The 20,696-nt window shown below is 51.7% G+C and overlaps 1 protein-coding gene across 1 annotated transcript in view; it reads left to right on the forward strand.

Annotated features, from left to right (window-relative positions):
- Window positions 1-20,279, forward strand: part of LOC130018997 (CAP-Gly domain-containing linker protein 1-like) — a 41,090-nt gene extending 20,811 nt beyond the window's left edge. Inside the window, 8 exon segments of the mRNA XM_056109625.1 lie at window positions 2,161-2,326; window positions 4,340-4,352; window positions 10,690-10,762; window positions 10,764-10,808; window positions 11,046-11,196; window positions 11,605-11,683; window positions 19,973-20,074; window positions 20,258-20,279. Of these exon segments, the coding sequence (XP_055965600.1) occupies window positions 2,161-2,326; window positions 4,340-4,352; window positions 10,690-10,762; window positions 10,764-10,808; window positions 11,046-11,196; window positions 11,605-11,683; window positions 19,973-20,074; window positions 20,258-20,279 (651 nt within the window).
- Window positions 20,280-20,696: the final 417 nt, after the last annotated feature.

A 20,696-nucleotide genomic window follows, 5' to 3' on the forward strand; every position in this document is an offset into this window, starting at 1 on the left:
GAGGTGCTGCGCGGAGTGACCACACAGGATCCGGGAGACATGGGGCGGCCTGGCGAGATCGCTGAACAGCTGACCACTCCCAGACTGCTCGGCGGAGCAAGGAGCCCGGCAGGGACTGGACGCCCCAGTTAGCTCGCCCAGAGCCTGGGCCGGGACAGGAAGAGAAGCCACATGTGTTGACATATGCAGCGTCTCAAGGCTCTTTGATGACCGTGAGAAGGCGAGCCAGTGCCCTCTGACCACACAGCCCCACTTTCCCGGGCTCGAGTGACTGCTGACGGCCTGGGCTGCTCCTCCCTCGCCAGGAGTGATCCCTGAGAACAGAGCCAGGGCTTAGTCCCCACCCACCAAACAAACCAAACCCACAAAGGTTATAGATAAGCGTGTATACATACACAGACATGTACATATGTATATATGTATGCATGCTTCAAAAGAGTCGGGGAATATCTACCATTTAAGATATCCGAGAATGGGGCCGGAGCTATAGCACAGCAGGTAGGGTGTTTGCCTTGCACATGGCCAACCCAGGTTCCATCCCCGGCATCCCATATGGTCCCCGAAGCACCGCCAGGAGTAATTCCTGAGTGCAGAGCCAGGAACTCCTGAGGAATGCCGGGTTGTGACCCAAAAAGCCACCCCCCCAAATTAATTGATTAATCAAAATAAATGAAGCCAAAAAGAAGGAAGCTGAGGAAGAAGGGGCGGTGCTCACCTGGCGCGCGTGAGAACCAGGGGCTGGGCACACAAGGCCGGAACCCCATCCCCGCATGCTCCCAGCACAAGAGGTGATGCTTACGGAGTGAAAGACCCCATGGACAAGGACACATCCCTTCAGTCAAGGGGTCATGTCCTTGCCAGAGCCCGAGAAGCCAGACCCCTCCACTGCCCTTACTCTTGCTGCTCTCCCAGAACCTGGGCTTCGGGCTCCCATAAAATTGGCAGATCTTCACTTTGCCAGAGTCGAACACCACTTTGGAGGGCCTCCTTCCCATCAGGAAGTCCGGTCGCAAACGGAAACGTCCACCAACATGTGGCTGTCCTGGCCACGTTGCGCATGCTCTGGGCACAGAGCTGGGAGAGTCTGGTCCTCTGGGCCGCCTTCCTGCTTCTTGCTCCTGTCGAGGGAGACAGCTGGGTGGGGTCCTCTGGGGTGTGCACACTTGGCTGCAGACCCCAGTGCCCGCACCTACCATCAGCAGGCTCAGGTCTGGCCTGCGGCAGGAGTCAGCCTTGGGGCCTCCTTGATGTCTCTCCTTCCGCAACCCCCTTCCATCACACCCGGGCCTGCAGCACTTTATAGTTTGAATCCTCTCTGAGGAAGGAGACCATCTGGGTCTCCGTGCCCTGTGGAGTTCCCGCACACCCTCACTTCCTGCACTTCTGTACTTAACAGCCGGTGGCCCTGGACGGCACATGTGGGCTGAAGTGAACTTTACATGTGGGCTGTGGACGTGGACCCTGCATGGGCTTGTTGGGAACTGAACATTTCCATGTTTTGTTTTTTTTTGTTTTCTTTAGCTGGGGGAAGAGAGATCTGTGTTTCTTGGCTCCAGTGTGGGGGGGCCTGGGCAGTCTCAGAGACTCATCAGAACTTGCCCTGAGGGAGAAAAAGAATCAGTCTGTTTTTCTGGTTTTCTTTCTTCTTTCTTTGGGGGCCACACCTGGCGATACTCCGGGCTTCCTCCTGGCTCTGCACTCAGGAATTACTCCTGGCTGCTCTCCAGTGGCCCCTGTGGGATGCCAGGGATCAAACCTGGGTTGGCTGCGTGCGAGGCAAGCACCTTTCCCGCTGTGCTATCACTCAGACACAAACCTGCCAGTTTTTAACTGAAACATGAATGTTTGTGCCTATAGTCATGCTTACTTTTGTAAAGTGGGATTTCCCCCACCCCCGTGGATTTTAAAGAAGTGAGTCTGTCTTTGTAGGAGAGGGAAGGCCCTCTTGACTCCCTGCTCTGAGAGGAACCGAGGGGGCCCAGCATGTCCTCCTGGGGTCTTCCCTGGGGCACCCGGGAGCTTGCGCTCAGGAAGGGAAAGGGGAGCTCTGGCTGCCTCCAACCCTGGGGCGGGGACTGGAAGCGGGGCCCAGCCTCCTCTGTGGCGGGCTCCGAAGGCTCCTGCAGATGGCTCACCATCTCACGCTCTCCTTTAACACAGATTGATTTCCTGAATTCCGTGATTGTGGACCTCCAGAGAAGGAATCAGGACCTCAAGATGAAAGTGGAGATGATATCCGAGGTGGCTCTCGACGGGAACGAATCAACAATTACGACAACAACTTCGGCCCGGCCACCCCATTCTCTGCACTGTGCAGAAATCACCAGCACTTGAAGGATGACATAACAAGATACTTGTGAAACACCTAAAATAACCAATTTACTGTCTTTACAAGATTTACATTTTTCACTGTGGTTTTAGATGAATGTATGATGAGAAATTCAACATTACTAATTTTGGATTTTCTTATCACAAAAAAATTGAATGAAGGACCTCAACCATCAGAAGTTTATCATCCAGTTTGAATGTATTTTTCTTTATTTGAATGTTTTTTAGTTCTGTAAAAAGTGATAAACAATGTATCATCCAGGCTACATGTTTAATAAGAACTTCTATAATTGTATGTATGATTTTGATGTATTTTTCTCTGGAGATTATCAACTGTCTGACAAGTGAAAGATCTGGATCAATTGAAATTTTTTGTAATAACCATTATTGAAATTGTTTCACAAACTATGTAAAGCAGTATTAAAATTTGAGCAAACAGGTGTTCTATATCTACTTTAATAAAATTATTTCTTTTTTGCCAGTGATAACTGATTATTCTCAGGTTTATTTATAAAAGATTTTTGGCTAGCAATGAAGAACCATAGAGTTAAATGAGTCAAACAGTTTCTACAATGGAATTCTGATACACCAATTTCTTTTTGTTTCTTTATGTTTGTGCCACACCTGGTGATGTCTTAGGGCTTATTCATGGCTCTGCACTCAGGAATCACTCCTGACAGTGCTTGGGCAGACTATATGGAATGTCAAGGATTGAAGCCAGATTGACCACCTGCAAAGCAAATGCCCTACCTGCTGCACTATTGCTCTGGGCTTGTATACCATTTTCTTAAAAGCGTTTATCTTGGGCTAAAGAGATAGTCCAGTGAGTAGGGTACTTACCTTGCATGTGGCTGATCTGGGTTCAATGGCAGGAATCCCATCCAGTCCTCTGTGCCCTGGCAGGAGCAATCTGTAAGTGCAGAGGCAGGAGTAAACCCTAAGAAGCACTGGTCGGGGGTATGGTGCCACCAGCAGGTCAGCCTGTACCTGTGAGGCGAGTGCATCAGCAGCCCGATGGCGCCTTCAGACTTCCAGGTACCCCCAAATTGCTGCTGGGTGTTTGGCCAGACCCCAGAAACTTGGGGCAGAGTTAACCAAGAAAGTAAACAGGCAAAAGTTAGGTATGTGGGAGACACACCCAGAAACCACCTCCAGCTCAGCTATATAATTGGAGGCATGGCCTCTCTGGTTCCTGATTGAACTGCTTAACGGCCATGATCCAAGAGACTCAGAAACAAATCTCGAAACCCAACGGTTTTTGGCAGAGATGTGTCCAGTCCCTGCAGTAAGTTAGAGGCGCTGGGCCAACCAGGTGGGAATAGATTTTGTGCCTTGGCCTGTTCTCCCTGGCAGCCCGCTGGCCGTCATCCTCCAGAGGCCACTGGACAGTCAGGTTTGGGCCCACAGTGACGAGACACGTAGGGCCTCACGGGATGGGGGTGGAGCTGGCCCTTTCCTCCCCAACGAGACCCCAAGTTGTTACCCACAAACGGTCTCTCTGGCCTCTGATCAAGCTTTTTAACGGCAATGATCCCAGAGACTCAAAAACAAATCTCGAAACCCAGAAGCTTTTGGCAGAAATGCATCCAGACCACACGATAGGTTACTGTTGCCAGGCCACCAGAGGGGAGAAAGGGTGCTGTCCCTCCGCCTGCTCCCCCTTGTCGGCTCAGTGGCCGCCATCCGCCAGAGGTCATTGGACAGTCAGGTTTGGGTCCACAGTGATGAGATTCGTGGGGCCTCATGGGATGGGGGTGGAGCCGGCCTTTTCCTCCCAGTCTCAACGAGACCCCCAAGTCACCGCCCATGAACGGCCTCTCTGGGTCCTGATTAAGCTGCTTAACAGCCATGATCCCAGAGACTCAGAAACAAATCTCGGAATCCAGTGGCTTTTGGCAGAAATGCATCTGGACCCTGCAGTAGGTTACTGTCGCTGGGCCATTCCAGGGAGGAAAGGGTGCTGTCCCTCCACCTGCTCCCCCTTGGCGGCTCTGTGGCCGCCATCCTCCAGAGGCCATTGAAAAGTAGGTTTGGGCCCTCGTTGATGAGACAGAGCCTGGCAAGCTATCCGTTGTGTATTTGATATGCCAAAACCAGTAACTACAATGGGTCTCATTCACCTGACCCTGAAGGCTTCACCGACATGGCAGCACTGAGAAGAATGAGAAAGGAGAGGCCAATAAAATCTCAAGGCCGATCTAGGCTGCCACAACGAAGGAAGACAAAAATGATCGTCTGGGTTTTATAGTCTCTGGGTTTTGGCCGTTGATGGGACCAACCTGGCGCTGGCGGCAGCTGGTGGGTGTGACGCCTACCTACTGGAAGATGGGGAAGGGGTCTGGGTGGAGAAGGCCCAGTCCCGTTCCGAGTAGGCTTGGAGACCTCAGCCCCAGGACCCGCATGCCTGGGTTCCTCTGCCAGTTCTTTCATGCATGAGGCCCGTCCGGACGTGTGGACAGTGGGCCCAGCATGGCCGTGGCTGGCTCCAGAGGTCCTCAGCTGCTATGGCTCTGCTCGGGGTGGGGCGGGGCGGGGGGAGAGAAACTCAACCCTACCCCCTCCAAGGGGCCCCAGAGAGGAGAGCCAGGCGCAGGGGCAGGAGACTCTGCTCAGACAAGAGCTGGATCATCGAGATCAGGCCAGGGCCACCCCTCCAGCGAGAAGCTCGCCCTCCCGTGGCCGCTTTGGAGAACTGCAGCTCAGACAAGAGCTGGATAATCAAGATCTGGCCAGATCACCCCCGCCGGCGAGAAGCGCGCCCTCCCGCGGTATCTTGGGAGAACTGCAGCTTAGTCAAACTCCGGGGAGTCAAGATCTGGCCAGCCACCCCTGCCTTTGCCCCCAGGTGACCCTGTCTGCCTTGTTTCATTCAGCCCCCCCCCCCGTGATCTCTTTCTCACCCCCTCACATTTCTCTAAATTTCTTTCAATAAAAACATTTTACTGAAGAATTTTATTGAAAATATTTTTTCGATAAAAAACATCAGAATCCTTGCATTAGATTGCCGCCGTTGCCAGTATCATGGCCATGTTTACCATACGGCCACCAAATTGCACCAAATTTGCCATAATGTCGCCAAGCCCACCAATTTCGTGCCACAGCAAACCAAAACGGAAACACCCCCCCAAAATAGCAGTGGCAAACGTTACCAAATTCACCATACCAACACCAGATTCACCATGTTTGTGCCACAGTGTACCAAATTCACCAGATCTCTGTCACAGCCAACCAAAATCGGAAATATAAAACAGCAGTGCCAAACCTCACTAAATTTTACCACAGTGTGCCAAATTCACCAGATTTGTGCCACATTCAACCAAAACACAAATAGCAAAATAGCGGTGGCAAACATCACCGAATTTTCCATAACATCACCAAACTTGCCAGATTTGTGCCACAGCCAATCAAAACAGAAATAGCAAATAATAGCGATGCCAAACTTCACTGAATGTACCAGATCACCAAATTACCCAGAATTGTGCCACAGCCAACCAAAACAAATACAAAAACCAGCAGAGACAAACATCACCAAATTTGCAATAGTCACCAAAGTCACCGGATTTGTGCCACAGCCAACCAAAACCAAACTACCCCAAAAGCACTAGTGCCAAAGTCACCAAATTTGCCATAGCATTGCCAAATTCACCAAATTTGTGCCACAGTCAACCAAAACGGAAATACCCCCATAATAGCCACACCAAAAGTCACTAAACTTGCCATATCTTCGCCAAATTCACCATATCATCACCAAGAGTCATCAAACTTGTGCATGACTCCACTTCATGTCCGACATCATGATTACCACCACCACGAAAATGACCATGACCAGCCTCAGACCATGATCACCAGATCACCAGCATGATCTGATCGGCAGAGCGTCCCGCCAGCTCTGTCCGCATCACCATGTCACCATCATCACCGCAACTACATCCCCAACAATGCTGCCATTTTCACCACGAAAGCATCATCACAACAGCACCATGCGACAGCTATTCCTGCCACCATCACCACTGCCACAATCTTTGGCATTGCCATTGCTGCCTCAATAACCGTCACCATTGTCGATCCACCAGCTCAGCCTATCCCAGTGCCCCCCATGAGTGTGACTGATGTGCTGGGGGGGTGCCTCCCTCCATGACGAGTGCCACTGTGCTGAGACGGGTGCCTGTGTGTCTGGGACGTCCCTGCCCCCTGCCAGGCGTGGGCACTCTGACCTGAGGGGTGCGGGCGAAGGTCCGTTTTCTTGCTCTCGGGGGCCCCTAAATGGGGCAGCTGCAGGGAGCCAGTTTCTCTGTTGATCACTGATGACAGTCCGGTGCTTGCTGGGCTCCAGAACTCTGGGGAGAGAGAGACACACACACACAGATCACTCACAGGCGTTTTGCTGACAGCTGCATCCCCTGAGCAGAAATGATAATAATATACATATATACATATATACATATATACATATATATGAGATTGATATCCAAGGCTAAGAAAATGGGGCCAGGAGGACTGGTCAATGGTTGGAAGCTCCCACAAGCATCGGGGACAGAGGGTAGTTAGGATAGAGTAGGGACCAGTCTGGCAATAATGCTTGGAAATGGTTGGAAATCACTTTGGACGGGAACTGGGTGTTGAAAGTAGGTAAAGAGATACACATAATAACCTTTCCATATCTGTATTGTAAACCAAAAGGCGTGTGTCAGAGAGAGGGGGAGAGAGAAAAGAGGGAGAGAGGGAGTAAAGAGAGAGCACTGCAGAAAGGAGGAGGGAGAGAGAGGTGCCTTGCCTGTCTGGGGGAGTAGGGAGCTCTAGTCCAGCAGTCGTCTTTAAATCTCATTACGTGACCAGCCCATCTGATTTTTGACACCTTGGCAAATGAGACAGCGTCCCTGATTCTTGATCGTCGACGGATGTCAGAACTCCGGATTCTTTCTCTCATTTGAGTGAAACGTGATATTCCAAGCATAGCTCTTTCTATTCTTCTTTGGGAGACCTGAATAGCGTTCTCATCTTGTTTGCGTAGGGCCCAGGTCTCTGAGGCATATGTTAATGCAGGAAGAACAGTGGAATCAAAGAGATGTGCCCGGAGCCGGAGGTTCTTCGTCCTCTTACCTATTTCTTCGACGTTCTTGAAGGCGTTCCAAGCCGCTCTCTTCCTCCTGCGCAGCTCGGGTGCCAGGTCATTTGTCATGTTGACCTCTCGACCTAGGTACACATAGCTGTTGCATTCGGAGATGGTCGTTCCATTGAGAGTGAATGGGGCATCAGGAACGAGGCTGTTTCTCATCAACATTGTCTTCGTAAGATTCAGCTGTAGTCCTACCTTTCCACACTCACGGTCAAAGTCGGCCAGCATTTGTGCCGCTTGGCTGATGTTTGGTGTTATTAAAACAATGTCATCAGCAAAGCGGAGGTGGTGTAGTTGCCGACCATCTATCTTCACTCCCATTCCTTCCCATTCCAGTCGTCTCATGATGTTCTCGAGGGTGGCACTGAAGAGTTTTGGTGAAATGGTATCACCCTGCCGAACCCCTCTCTTGACATCAACGATCACTTCTTTGTAGAATGGTGAGATCCTGGTAGTGAATCTGCAATACAGCTCACGGAGGATCCTGATGTATTGGGCTTGAATGCCCTGATTGGCTAGGGCTGCAATGACCGCTTCCGTCTCAACAGAATCAAAGGCCTTCTTTAAATCAATGAACGTTAAACAGAACGGCATCTTCAACTCTCGAGAAACCTCAATGAGTTTGGTTATTGTGTGGATATGGTCGATGGTGCTGAATCCTTTGCGGAACCCTGCTTGCTCGCATGGTTGTCCTTCATCTAGTGTTCTGCCAATCCTATTTAGGATGACTCTAGTGAACAACTTGTAGATGACAGACAATAGGCAGATCTGTCGATAGTTGCCAATGTCATGATATCTCCTTTCTGATATCATACGGTCCTGCTGGTTTTCCATTGGGACGGAACCTTGCATTCAGACAGGTAGCGAGTGAAGAGCCGAGCCAGTGTATTGATGAGTACTGACGGCAGGTTCTTCAGGTGTTCAGGTCTCACCTTGTCTGGGCCGGGTGCTGTTTGTTTCTTTACCGATGAAATGGCGTGTCGGATTTCGGAAGGGAGAATGTTGGGAACGACATATCCATCCTGTGGAATTTGGTATGTCGGCAAGTGGACATGGATATCGAAGAGATTTGAGTAGAAGTCATGGATAATCTTCTCCATTGCCGTTCTGGAGGATGTGATGGATCCACCAGTAACTACAACAGGTCTCATTCACCTGACCATGAAATCTACTGTGCTTGTAATTCCCTGTGACACAGCGCACCCGCCACCCCACCCCCACCGTCAGTTCTGGTTGCGGGGAGACCCCCTCCTCTCTACTCTTGAGTGGCGATTGTCGGGGTCTGCTGCGCGTCCATGGTTGCCGCCTGTCTCAGCTCCTTCCATCCGCTCATCCTCCCAGCCCCCCAGAGCTGGTCCCAAATGGTCAGTTCATCCCTGGTGCTGTTTGCAGGAGACAGCTCCCAAGTTGGGGGCACACAGACACCAGAGTCCCATCCTCCCCTATGCTCCACACAACGCACAGCCCCCCAGAATCTAGACTGGCGCCCCTGGCTTGAGGAGGAACCATCCGTCAGAACGGGAAGCAGTTTTTTGTTTCATTTTGGTTTTGTTTTTTAAGGCACTCATCTTGGGCATGTAACTTAGTGCTGGAGCGGTAGCACAGCGGAGTAGGGCGTTTGCCTTGCACGCGACCGACCCAGGTTCAATTCCCAGCATCCCATATGGTCTCCTGAGAAACACCAGGAGTAATTCCTGAGTGCAGAGCCAGGAGTAACCCCTGTGCATCGCTGGGCGGGACCCCCGGCAAAAATAAATACATAAATAAATTTTAAAAAATAAATGACCCATTTAACCACTTGTCCATTTCCCTCTGCTGTCTCATCGCCTCTGTTCCCCGTCCCCCACCCACACCCCGATGTCCCAGGAATGTTTATGCAGTCATCCATGGAAAGTCACTCCTTCAGGGGCCAGGGAAATTCTAGAACTGGTACTATCTTGTCTTGTACACAGTTGAGCTGGGTTCAATACCTGGCACCCCATGTGGTACCATGAGCCCAGAGCCAGGGTAAACCCTGAGCATGGCCAGGTGTATACACATCCACCCTGAAGAAAAAAACGTTCAGTGAATCAAAGAAACAAATGATGACTTTATTTTTTTGTGGGAGTAAAAAATTTTAAAACTATTAAAAATTTTTAAAACAAATATTGAACTGATTTGAACCAGTGAGTATGACACGAACATCCACAGCTGTCCTGGACCCCAGACTTTAATGAGATACCCCACTTCACACGCACCTCTGTCTCCCTCCAAATATGCATCCCAGGAGCCACACTTCTGTCCCCTCTCGTGTCCTTTCCAGGCTGCGGCATTGCCCAGTCTTGACTGGCCGTCCGTCCCCGCCCTGTGCTCCCACACACACGTCCTCTTGTGGTGTAAATGCTCTCTCTCACACACACACAGCCACAGCCACACACGCACCCGTTGGGTTGTATCTGTTGTGTCTTCGCTCCTTCCCTGTCTTGCCTCCCTCTCTCCCCAGGCCAGGTCCTCCTCCTCCTGCTCTGCAAGCCAGCCCGGAGGAGAGTCTGGCAGAGGGTGTGAGGCCACAGGCTCTGTGTGCCCCGAGCTCTCATCCTCTACCAGAAGCCCATGTTCATCTTTCTGTTCTGGCCTTTCGCGAATTGCCTTTTTGTTTAAGAGCAACTCACTTTGGTCCTCTCCAGAGACTGGATGAAAATCATTCTCTGTTGGATTAGTCGGAACAATCTTTGCCCCTGTTCTGGCTCAGAAAGGTTTCAAAAACACATTCTCCAAACTTGCTGAAAGTTGCTGAAATGAGTGAGAACCAATGGATACTCCCAGCATAAAGCTGCTCTGCATGACATTCATATAATTGCTTTGCATGTGTGTGTGTTTTAATTGTTGTCATTGCTTGGTAATAATTTATTCAAAAAATAGCACTTCAACCTGGGATTAGGTGTTTAAAAGAATTCTTTTTGGGGGTTGGGGCTGCAACCAGTCCTTCTTTTCTTTTTTCTTTGTGTTCTCCATCTCCCAAAGTTATTAACTTGTTTCTTTAAATTCACATGGACACAATGATATGCAGGTTCTGGCATGTACACATAGGCAAACTTTTTCTCCCTCACAGTAAGTAAAATTTCACTAAAATTTTGCACGCGTAAAAGCCTGGGCCCCTACCCCCGCAATAGTCCTGGGAGCCGTTGAGCCTACGTTCTAGGGCAGTAGTGCACTGGCCTCTCTCTGGGTTGATTTCTGGCATTTTGAACACTTTGGTATTTTAGAGAATCCGAGTTCATAAGAGACTCCGATGAAGAGAAAGCTTCCCTGCAGAAATCCATCAGTATTACCAGTTCTTTTTCTCACGGAGAAGGACACAAAGCTGGAGAAGCTGAGAAAAGAGGTCGAGTCCCGGCCCCGCCCACGTGGACCGAGCCACGCCCATCTCAGTCCGGGCCACGCCTACATTGGCCGAGCCACGCCCATCTCCCTCTGAACCACGCCCACATTGGCCAGAACCATGCCCACTCCGGCTTGAGCCACTCCTATGTCAGCCCAGGCAACGCCCACATACGGGGTGGGGGGGTGGGGGGGTCACAGCCATGGCCAGGTAGGCCTCAGCCACACCCCTGTGTTGCAGGTCTCCTTGCTCAGGGGAGAAAATGCCTCCGCCAAGTCCTTGCATTCAGTTGTTCAGTCCCTGGAATCTGACAAGGTGAAGCTGGAGCTCAAGGTCAAAATCTTGGAGCTTCAACTCAAAGACAACAAAAGGCAGCTCCAGAGCTGGGCAGGTAAAATGCTTCCGCTGAGGGGTGCCTGCTCTCCGCCCTCCCCCACACCTCCGGGGGGCACCAGCCCCCCCTGCCCTGCCCCCCCCCCAGCTGGCTGCACGGGAGGGTGAACTGGGGCACCTGCCCGGAGCATGGGTTCTTGGTAGGGTCCCTGGGTCCGCAACACTGGCGCCAAAATAAGAGACCAAAACAAGGCGAAAAGGCACTTTGGGGATGGGGGTTAGTTTGGTTTTGGCGTCACACCTTGCGGTGCTCAGAATTTACTGCTGGCTCTGCTCAGGGATCACCCTGCTCAGGGGACATTCAGGGGACCAGAGATCTAAGCCCCTACCTGCTGAACTGTTTCTGCCCTAAAAAGGCACATTTTCAAAGACCTACACTCACTCTTTTTTTTTTTTCAACTAAAAGGTAATTCTGATTCTCAAGCAGATGAGGACGAAAGGGCCCAGGAGAATCAGGTAATATTTCTTTGCTGTGTTGCTTCCATGTTATGTTTTATTTTGGTTGTTAGTTTGGGGACCACACCCCGTGGTGCTCAGGACTTACCCCAGGCTCTACACTCAGGAATCACTCCTGGTAAGGCTTGGGGAACCATGTGGGGTGCCGGGGATCCAACCCAGGTCAGTGGGGTACAAAGCAAATACCTATACTATTTTTCTGGCCCTTGTTGGGTTTTGTTGTTTCATAAGGTTGTTCACATTATTTTGATTACATTCAATATTTCAACACCAATCCCACCACTATTACACCTTCTCACCACGCTTATTTCAAATTTCCCCACCACCATTCAAGCCTGCCTGCCAGAGGCAGATGCTAGATCATTTATTTTCTATTGCCTATTATGAATATCATGAGAGGTCTTCTGGAATTCTAAAATTGTAAATGGTTAGGGTCCAGAGACATCTCTGTAGGGAGCTAATGTATTTTGAGATTCCTTTGGGCAGCTCAGGATCAAGGCTGTTGATGGCCAGAGATGGTGCCTGGAGGCAGATCAGGGGCGTGACAGCCAGGACCCCAAGTGGGCTGGGAGAGGGTGGCCCTTGTTTTTTCGTGACGCTTCACTTTTTTTTTTTCAGTCTTCCTAAAGGTTGTTTTATTGTAAAACCATAAATACAACACTGACAGGAAATCATCTCAGTAACCGATCCTCGAACCGTTCAAAGGATGTCTTGTTGCCTTGGCATCCATCAACTGGGAACGCAGGTTGTGAGAATTCACGCTGGGGAGGGGCTGGGGGTGCTGAATTCAGGGCCGGGGCTTTTGGCAACCGAAGGAACCAGGTGGGACATTTCCTCTTTTCTCCCTTGGGAAATGTCCCACTTTTTTTTAATTAAAAACAAATTTTTTGGGGGGGGGGGACAATAACAGACAGGTAAAAACAGCAACATGGAAACAGCTCCGTTTTTAAATTTTATTTCTTTGTAAAAATCTTTTTTTTTCCCTCTCCTATTCCTTTCCTCCATTGGACATCAGTAAAAAAGGTTTTTTAATGTCACAAAAAGAGATTTGGCTCTAAATGGAGAAACGGTACCCAAATAAAGTGAATCAGGAAAAAAAAAAACAAATCAAACCAAAAACCAAAACCAAAAAACCAGAAACAAAACCCAAAGGACAAACAGAAAAACCCTAAAAGAGAAACCCTCAAGTTGGGTCTTGGGGGCTCACAGATCACAACAAGAAGTGACAACTGAAGCCCCATGCACGTGGCTCCACAGAGACCTGCTGGGTCCACACGACGACACAGGAGACCGCAAGGGACATCTTGTTCATTAACACAGCAAGGGTGACACTGGGTAACTTTAAATACAGTACCTGGCGCGTGGGGCCCTAAGTAGCCCGACGCAAACCTCTCGTGGGGAACTTGAGCCAAGCGCTGGCTGTTTATAAAAATATTGTGTTGCTACAAAAGTATAAATTAATGCTACCGGTATTAAGAAATATTAAACACATAAAACTTATAAGGATTAAGAAAAATATTCATTAATACCTGTAGAAAAACTCTGGCCTAAAAAAGATATTTGAGTGTGTTTGTTTTTTTTTTGTAAATTTTTTTTTTTACAGGGCCTGGCCAGCCAGGAGAGAGCGGGGCCTGGAGGTCAGGGGAGAAACCGAGGCTCACAGACACCCCCGCCCCACCCAAGAGTGGGCAGCGTCTCCTGGACCGTGCAGCTCCCAAGCATCAGGAAATTCCTTTTGTACAACCGCCCTGAAGCAGAGATATTTTTAAAAGCATCAGTTAATTTTCGTCGTCATCGTCCTCTTCTGTTCCCACCCCCCACCCCCACCCCGCCCTGCCCCTGACACCTCACACCTCACATCGGTGATTCTTCCACATCAGGTAAAAAAAAAAAAACTCTTGAGAAGGCCTTGGTGCCCCCCCCCCCCCCCGCCCCACGCCCACCCCACCACTCCCTCAGTGACTGCGTGTGCACTCCCTGCCCGCCCTTTCTCAGTAGTACAACGTTCTAGGCAATACCACGGGCACAGCTGACTGTGTCGCTCTCCTGAGTGCAAGAAAACTCAAGTCATCTTTAAAAAAAAAAAAGTCAAAAAAAAAATAAAAACAAAAAAAAATTTACAAAAAAAGACGCTTCAATTTTGACTAAGACATTCAGCATTTAAAACATTAGCCAGTTCGGGCCTCCTCGGGACCCAGCGCCCCGGGATGGGCCTGAAGAATAGCCCAACGGGGCCGACGCGTCCTCTGCAGCGGAGGGCTGGTAAGGGCCGGGGCAAAGCCCCCCTCCCCGGGCCTCCGGCTGGGGGGTGGGGGGGAGAGGGGGGCGGGCGCTCCCGCTCCATCTGCTCGTTCCCACACGCCGTCCCGTGCCTGGGGCGAGCGGGCGCGGGCGAGCCCCCCAGCTTCGCCCCGGGGAGGGTTGGGGGGTGGCGGGCGGCACCCCTGGGTCACGCCTCGTGCGGAGTCGGAGGGTGTCCGGGGACTTCCCCGGCCGGCAGGGGCGCAGGAGGGCCCGGGAGGCTGCTTGCCCCCGTCCCCCTTCCCCCGCCCCGACTTTTCCTGATTTCAGGGCCAACACTCAGCCCTCGCCCTCCAGCTCCCAGGTGGAGCTCCGAGTTCCAAAACTTTGTGCCCCGGGAGGGAGCCACCCCCCACTGCTCTGCGAGAGGGAACTTTGACCCAGTGGCTGCCGGGGGTGGGGAGTGGGGGCTTTGGACCCTCCTGGAGAAATTGCAGAAAGCCCAGATCCCCCCAACACCGCCCTCCCCACCCTTGCCACCCCCTTCGCTCCCCACCCGCAGTCCCTGCTCCGGGAAGACCAGAAAGGATTTTTCTGGGTTCTTGTCGGGAAACCAACGGTCCCTCTTGGTGCCCGCTCGCGGGGCCTCGCGGGGGCTCAGCGTGGCCCTTTGTGCAAGTGGAGGCGGGGCAGCGCGAGGACGCGCAGGGCTGACCTGTGCCGCGCGCGGGGACAGAGCTCAGCCCGGAGGGAGCCGCGAGCTCGTTGGGCCGCTGCTGAGTGTAGCGACCACCGCCTGGTGCCCCGCCCGCTGCAACATTGTTTCCCTTTGGCCGGCTCGCTCCCCGCCCAGTGCCTGCAGGCGCGCCTCCGTGCAGAGCCCTGCCCGGGTCTCCGAGGGCGCAGAGGGTGCGCCCCCCTCTCTCGGGCTCTTTCAGACTGTTTTCCTTTCTTCCGCAGCTTGGTGTTTTTTGTTGTTTTGTTCTGTTGTTTTGCTTTTCTTTGGCCTTTGTCGCCTCTCCCCCTGCCCACCCCACTCTTCTCATCTCTCTCTCTTTGTATTGCGGACGGGGCACACCTGGAGCGCAGGTACTGCTCCTGGCTCTGCTCACTACGGACCCCTGGCGGTGATGGGGGGAACTACTGCGGTGCCGGCCCCATGCAAACCCCAGGGGGCCGACCCTCCCAGCCCTCACTTATTTTCTTGACGTTCCTTTCATAGGATCACCATGAGATGCACCATTGCAAGGCTGTTCAAGATCGGGTTTCAGTCGCGCCATGTTCCCGCCACCTATCCCTCCACCAGCGGACGTTTCCCACCCAGTTCCCTCCCGCCACCCCTCCACCCTGCCTTAGAGGCAGGCACCTTTCTTCTTTCTCTCTCCTTTGGGGCGTGATGGTTTGCAATTCAGGCACAGAGAGGTCATCCTGTTCTGTTCCTTTCGGGACTTTCAGCACTCAGATCTTGCCCAGTGATCGTTTCTTACTGTCACTGTCCTTATGATCCCTTCTCTCTCCCAACTGCCTTCTCCCCAGCGCTTGGGGCAGGCCTCCAACCACGGACCAATCAATCAATTATTGTATCTTATGGAGACATTGAGTCCTTGTAAGATGTTGTGATAGGTTCAGCCTCCTGTGTTTGTTTTGTTAACCGAGATGGGTCCCTTCTCCACTCTGGTGTGCTACTACTGGTTTATCAGTGTTTTAGAGTTTGAGATGTCAGAAAGTTAAGTCTTTTTATTGGGAAGTTCAGTATTTTATCGGGAAGGTACTACTTACTGGAGTTGATGTTTTGTCTGGGTGGCAGCTTTGGAGTGTGGATGTCCAAAAGCTGCTGGGGCTTCTGGAAGTACAAGGACATGGGGGAGGGGGGAGGTAGCCCATCCCAACTCTGAAAAAGCCTGGAGATTTCAGTCACGAATCCTGTATACCTGAATTTGCATCCATTTAATTTCTCCACGGGGTCCATCCCGAGAAGATGGAGTCTTCCCCATGGGGGCCGTGGCAGAAATTTCGGACCGTGGGAGTGCGTGGCAGTGGGGGGGCTGTTTGGGCAGGCACTGCTCAGCCCTCATTTCTTTTCTTTTAATGACCTACACGAGTACTTCTGAAGTTGTGGCTTTTATAGCGAACAAGCTTTGTCTCTGTTCAGGGTGAAGTATGAACTAATGCAGTCCCTCTGATATTTTATCCTGTTTTTCCATGTCCTCGGTTTAGGCTCTGATTTGGCAAAAATGTCATCACTCTTGGTAATAAGTCTCTCCTGTGTGAAACTTCTGGGTGTGAGCGAAGGCCCATGCCGGAGTCAGCATGTGCTTTGTGGTTCTCTGTCTCCTGAGTGGTTTCGGAGGGAAAAGGGACCTTTTCCAGTGTGTCCTATTACTGCTTTGTGATGGTGTAACTCCTCCCCTCCCTGTCGCCTCCCACCATGTCTCCGTGTGAGTCCAGCTGGCACCATCAGCGTCGGCCTCGCAGCCAGAACACGTAACTGCCTGATTGTGTGCTCCCAGGCGCAGCTTGGACTGGGAGGTCCAGAGGTTCATCCTGCCCGCGCGAAGCGTTTGTCTGTGGATGACAATGCAAACATGGGGGCCCGAGAGCTAGGAGAGCAGCTGGTAGGGCACTCGCCTTGCCTGAGGCTGATGGGGCTTTGATCCCTGGCCTGGCATAGGGTCCTGAGGGCCTCCAGGAGTGACCCCTGAGTGCAGTCAGGAACAAGTTCTGAGCACCGCCTGGTGAGGCCCAGAAAAAAAAAGAGGAAAGAAGGAAACTGTTCCACCGACATGGGGTTCAAGTTTAGTCTTTGGGGTTCTGGGGCCACTGGAGCCGTTCCCCACATGAGTCTACCACTTGAGCCCATCTCTCGACTGCAACTTTTGCTTTTCATAGTTAAAAGAGTTGAATTGTGAATCTACTTTGCCCTCACCACCCAAAGGGCTGGAGCGATAGCACAGCGGTAGGGCGTTTGCCTTGCACACAGCCAACATGGCCGACCCGAGTTCGATTCCTCCGCCCCACTCGGAGAGCCCGGCAAGCTACCGAGAGTATTCGATATGCCAGACACAGTAACAACAAAGTCTCCAATGGAGACGTTACTGGGCCCGCTCGAGCAAATCGATGAACAACGGGAGGGCCTTTACCTTTACCTTTTACCCAAAGTAAGAATTTTGACCGGAAGAATGACTTTGTGTTCCTGCGTCTGTTTTATACTAAAGGGCTTGAGTTCTGTTTCTCGGCACGGTTATTTGTACGAACTTCACCATCTTTTGATGTCTCTGGGGTGTAGGGCCGGGATGGAACCCAGCGCCCCCCCCCCCAACACACATACACACGGAGGCACCTGATATGTTGGGCCCCATCGCCAACCCACACTTTGCCACTTCTGAACCCTCCTGAGGTGTGTGAAAGCCTCAGAACAGAGTGAAGACGAGGGTCAGAGCCAGTCAACGTCAGCATGAAGGCAAAGGCAGTGTGTCCGAGTGTCTGAGGATCCAGTTTCGGGTCAGAGGTTGCTGATCTCAGGCCTGTCCTTTCTCACCGTTAGAGCGGGTGTAAAGGGGTGATGGAAGAGCCCGTTTGGCAGGTCGGCTGGGTGGCATTGAGACATCGGGCCTGGTCTTGGCAGAGACTCTCCAGACTTGGTCCCCGGGCCTCTAAGCACGGCCACCCCCCAATCCCTCGCAAACTCAAACGCAAATCAGACAGATTGTTTTTTTATTTGAACATTAAATATTGACCAGTATCTCAGCATCTTCTTTTCCTCTTTAAAATGCATTTATGGGGGCTGGAGTGATAGTACAGCGGGTAGGGCTTTTGCCTTGCACACAGCCGACCCGGGTTCGATTCCCAGCATCCCATATGGTTCCCTGAGCACCACCAGGAGTAATTCCTGAGTGCAGATCCAGGAGTAATCCCTGTGCATCGCCGGGTCTGACCCAAAAAGCAATAAATAAATAAATTTAAAAAATGCATTTATGTTTACATTTATGCATTTAGGAATAAAAAGGGCTTTTTTTTTGTTTGTTTGCTCATAGGACTTTTCATTGCAATGAATATTAAATAGATTCACCTCATTCTTTTTCTTTTTAAAGTTTTATTAGTGAAACACCATGAGGTATGATTGTGGACTTACAAGTTTTTGTGCTTGGATTTCAGTTATACAATGATCAAGTACCCATCCCTCCACCAGTGCCCATTCTCCGTCACTAATGATCCCAGTAACCCTCCCACCTCCCCAACCCCCCCACCTCATCCCCCCCATCCCATCTCTGTGGTAGGACATTCCCTTTTGTTCTCTCCCTCCTTTTGGATGTTGTGGTTTGCGAAAGAGGAATTGAGTTCACCACCGTGTTCGGTCTATAGTCTACTTTCAGCATGCATCTCACAACCCAAGTGGATCCTCCAAACACTCGATTCACTTCATTCTTGAATCCTCGCCCTTTTGGTCTGGGATACTGGACTTAAGGATGAGGTGTGTCCTTCCAGTGTCTGATTCTGAAACCTTGGGCATTTCGTGCACAATTCATGCATCTGTGTATTTCTGGAGGGAAGATTCTTGGTTTCACAGTTTCAGAAGAAAAGCTATTTGGACATTCCCAATAAAATTATTTCTGCTCAAAAAAAAAATAAACCATTAGCCAGTGTGTTAAGTCTATGTATATTATCTAATCTCACTCTGAACTGTCCTTCTCCAGTACCCCCCAGACAAGTAAACAGTTATTTCATCATTTTTTTATTTTTCCATATAAGCATATGCATATGTTTATAAGTATATGTAAGCCAAGCCTAAATGTTTTCTTTTTGACTTAAATATTTTCATTTTACACGAAATGGCCTGAGCTTAGCTCTCTTAATAGCTGCTTACTATTCTATTCTATGGATTGCTCTAATTTCATCAAATTTGAAATTAATCCAGGATAAACCCCTAGAAACAGAATTGCTCCACCTAAAATTTCCTTTATATTGGGCTACTTGACTTCATTTCTCCTGTGCTGAGTGGAGGGGCCATCTCAGCTTCTGTCCCAGACACCCAGCGGCTCCTGGGACTTAGCTCTGCCCAGTGGGGTCGGCGAGCCCGGAGCTGCCCGGGGTGTCTCACTGTCCTGGGCACGAGGAGCCCAGCGAGTCTTGTTTTCTTTCTCCTTTAAGCTCCCGCTGGCCTTGTTTTCTCTCTCCTTTGCCTCCGCTTCCGCTTGTGCCTCCTGCTGCCGCCAACACTTTCCTCCTAAGCAGCAAATGCTTTGTTGTCTTCCTCACTTGTGAGTGTGTGTGCATGTGTGAACATGTGTGTGTGCTCACGCGAGCACTGGGGAGCGTGTCTGCGTGTGTGTCCGGGTGTGTCCACGTGTAAGCGTGTCTGGCTTTCCCCTCTAGATTTGAATCCCTGCTCTGGCCTTTTCCTCTTCCTGAACGGTAGCTCCCAACAGGACCCTGTCTCGCAGGGAAGTGGGAATCGTTTCTTGGCTCCAGTGTGGGAGGGCCTGGGCCCTCTCAGAGACTCCGCATCAGAACTTGCCCCGAGGGAGAAAAAGAATCAGTCTGTTTTTCTGGTTTTCTTTACACTTCCTTTGGGGGCCACAGCTGGCGATACTCCAGGCTTCCTCCTGGCTCTGCACTCAGGAATCACTCCTGGCTGCTCTCCGGTGTCCCCTATGGGATGCCAGGGATCGAACCCGGTTCGGCTGTGTGCAAGGCAACGCCGTCGCTCCGGTCCCTTCTCTTTATTTTATTTCAACCACCCAAACAAAACCAATGTTCTGCGCCCCACCCCGCGGTGTCCAGGGGCTGCACGGGCAGGGGTCGCCCTGACATCTTAGCACCACCAGTTCCATCTCTGACGCACGTTCTCGGCTTCCGGGGGCTCGTGGGCCAAGGCGGGGGCTGAGCGGGACCCTCGGCCCAGGGTGAAATGGTCCCGGGCTGGGCGGAACCAAGAGGTGGAAGCCAAGACCAGAAAGAGGCGCAGGGACGCTGATCGCTTCCGGCTTCCGGCGGGGTGTGACGTCACGCCGTTCACGTGACCGCGGCGTCACGGGCGGCGTGGCCAGGAGGCACCAAGGCCGCGCACCTGTCCTCAGGACGGTTAACCTGTACGTGCTGCGCAAGTTCCTGCATAAGTGCGCGGGCAGCAAGCTGAGTGCCGGGGCGGCAGCAGCCTCTGGGGCCGGGGGTGCCCCCCAGTACCGGCAGCCCCGAGAGAGGGGGCGTTGCGCTCCCCGCCCCTGCGGCTCGGCTCTGGGAAGGAAAACGGGGGCGACTCGGTCCGTCTTGGCAGGACAAGCACAGCCCCGCGCCCAGGCACTCCCCACTGTCCCCGTGTGCGGGGTGTCGCCGCAGGCTACCCTGGGTACCACTTCTCCCAGCTGCCTGTTCCTCCACGGTTAGCGCAATCAGTTACGCCAGATAAGGAAAAAGACCCCGGTGTCGCACAGGCGAAATGCTCACAGGCCGCATGGCATTTGTCCTGGCCCCCAGTGACACCATCCTTGCCTAGGTAGAGGCGAAGGTCTGCTGGAGGCCTGACTCTCTCAGGGGCACAGGACACTGTCCCAGCTTTCCAAACACTCTCAGAACTAAGATACCTATGGTGTTGGGGTTGGGAGTTCCCTAGAGCTGGGAGGCACGGAGAGACCAGACAGACATCGTTCCTGCAGGAATTCAAGCGGGGTTTTATTCAGACCAGCATGCTGGGGCTCCACACCGTACCCAAGAACGGGCAGAGGCTGGGAGCCTCGAACTCAGAAACAGGTCATCTTTTATACAGTTTGAGAACAAAGACCACATATTTTGCACATATGTTGC

Source organism: Sorex fumeus, unplaced genomic scaffold (genome assembly GCF_029834395.1).
Source record: "Sorex fumeus unplaced genomic scaffold, SorFum_2.1 ptg000348l, whole genome shotgun sequence".
NCBI classification, from domain to species: Eukaryota; Metazoa; Chordata; class Mammalia; order Eulipotyphla; family Soricidae; genus Sorex; species Sorex fumeus.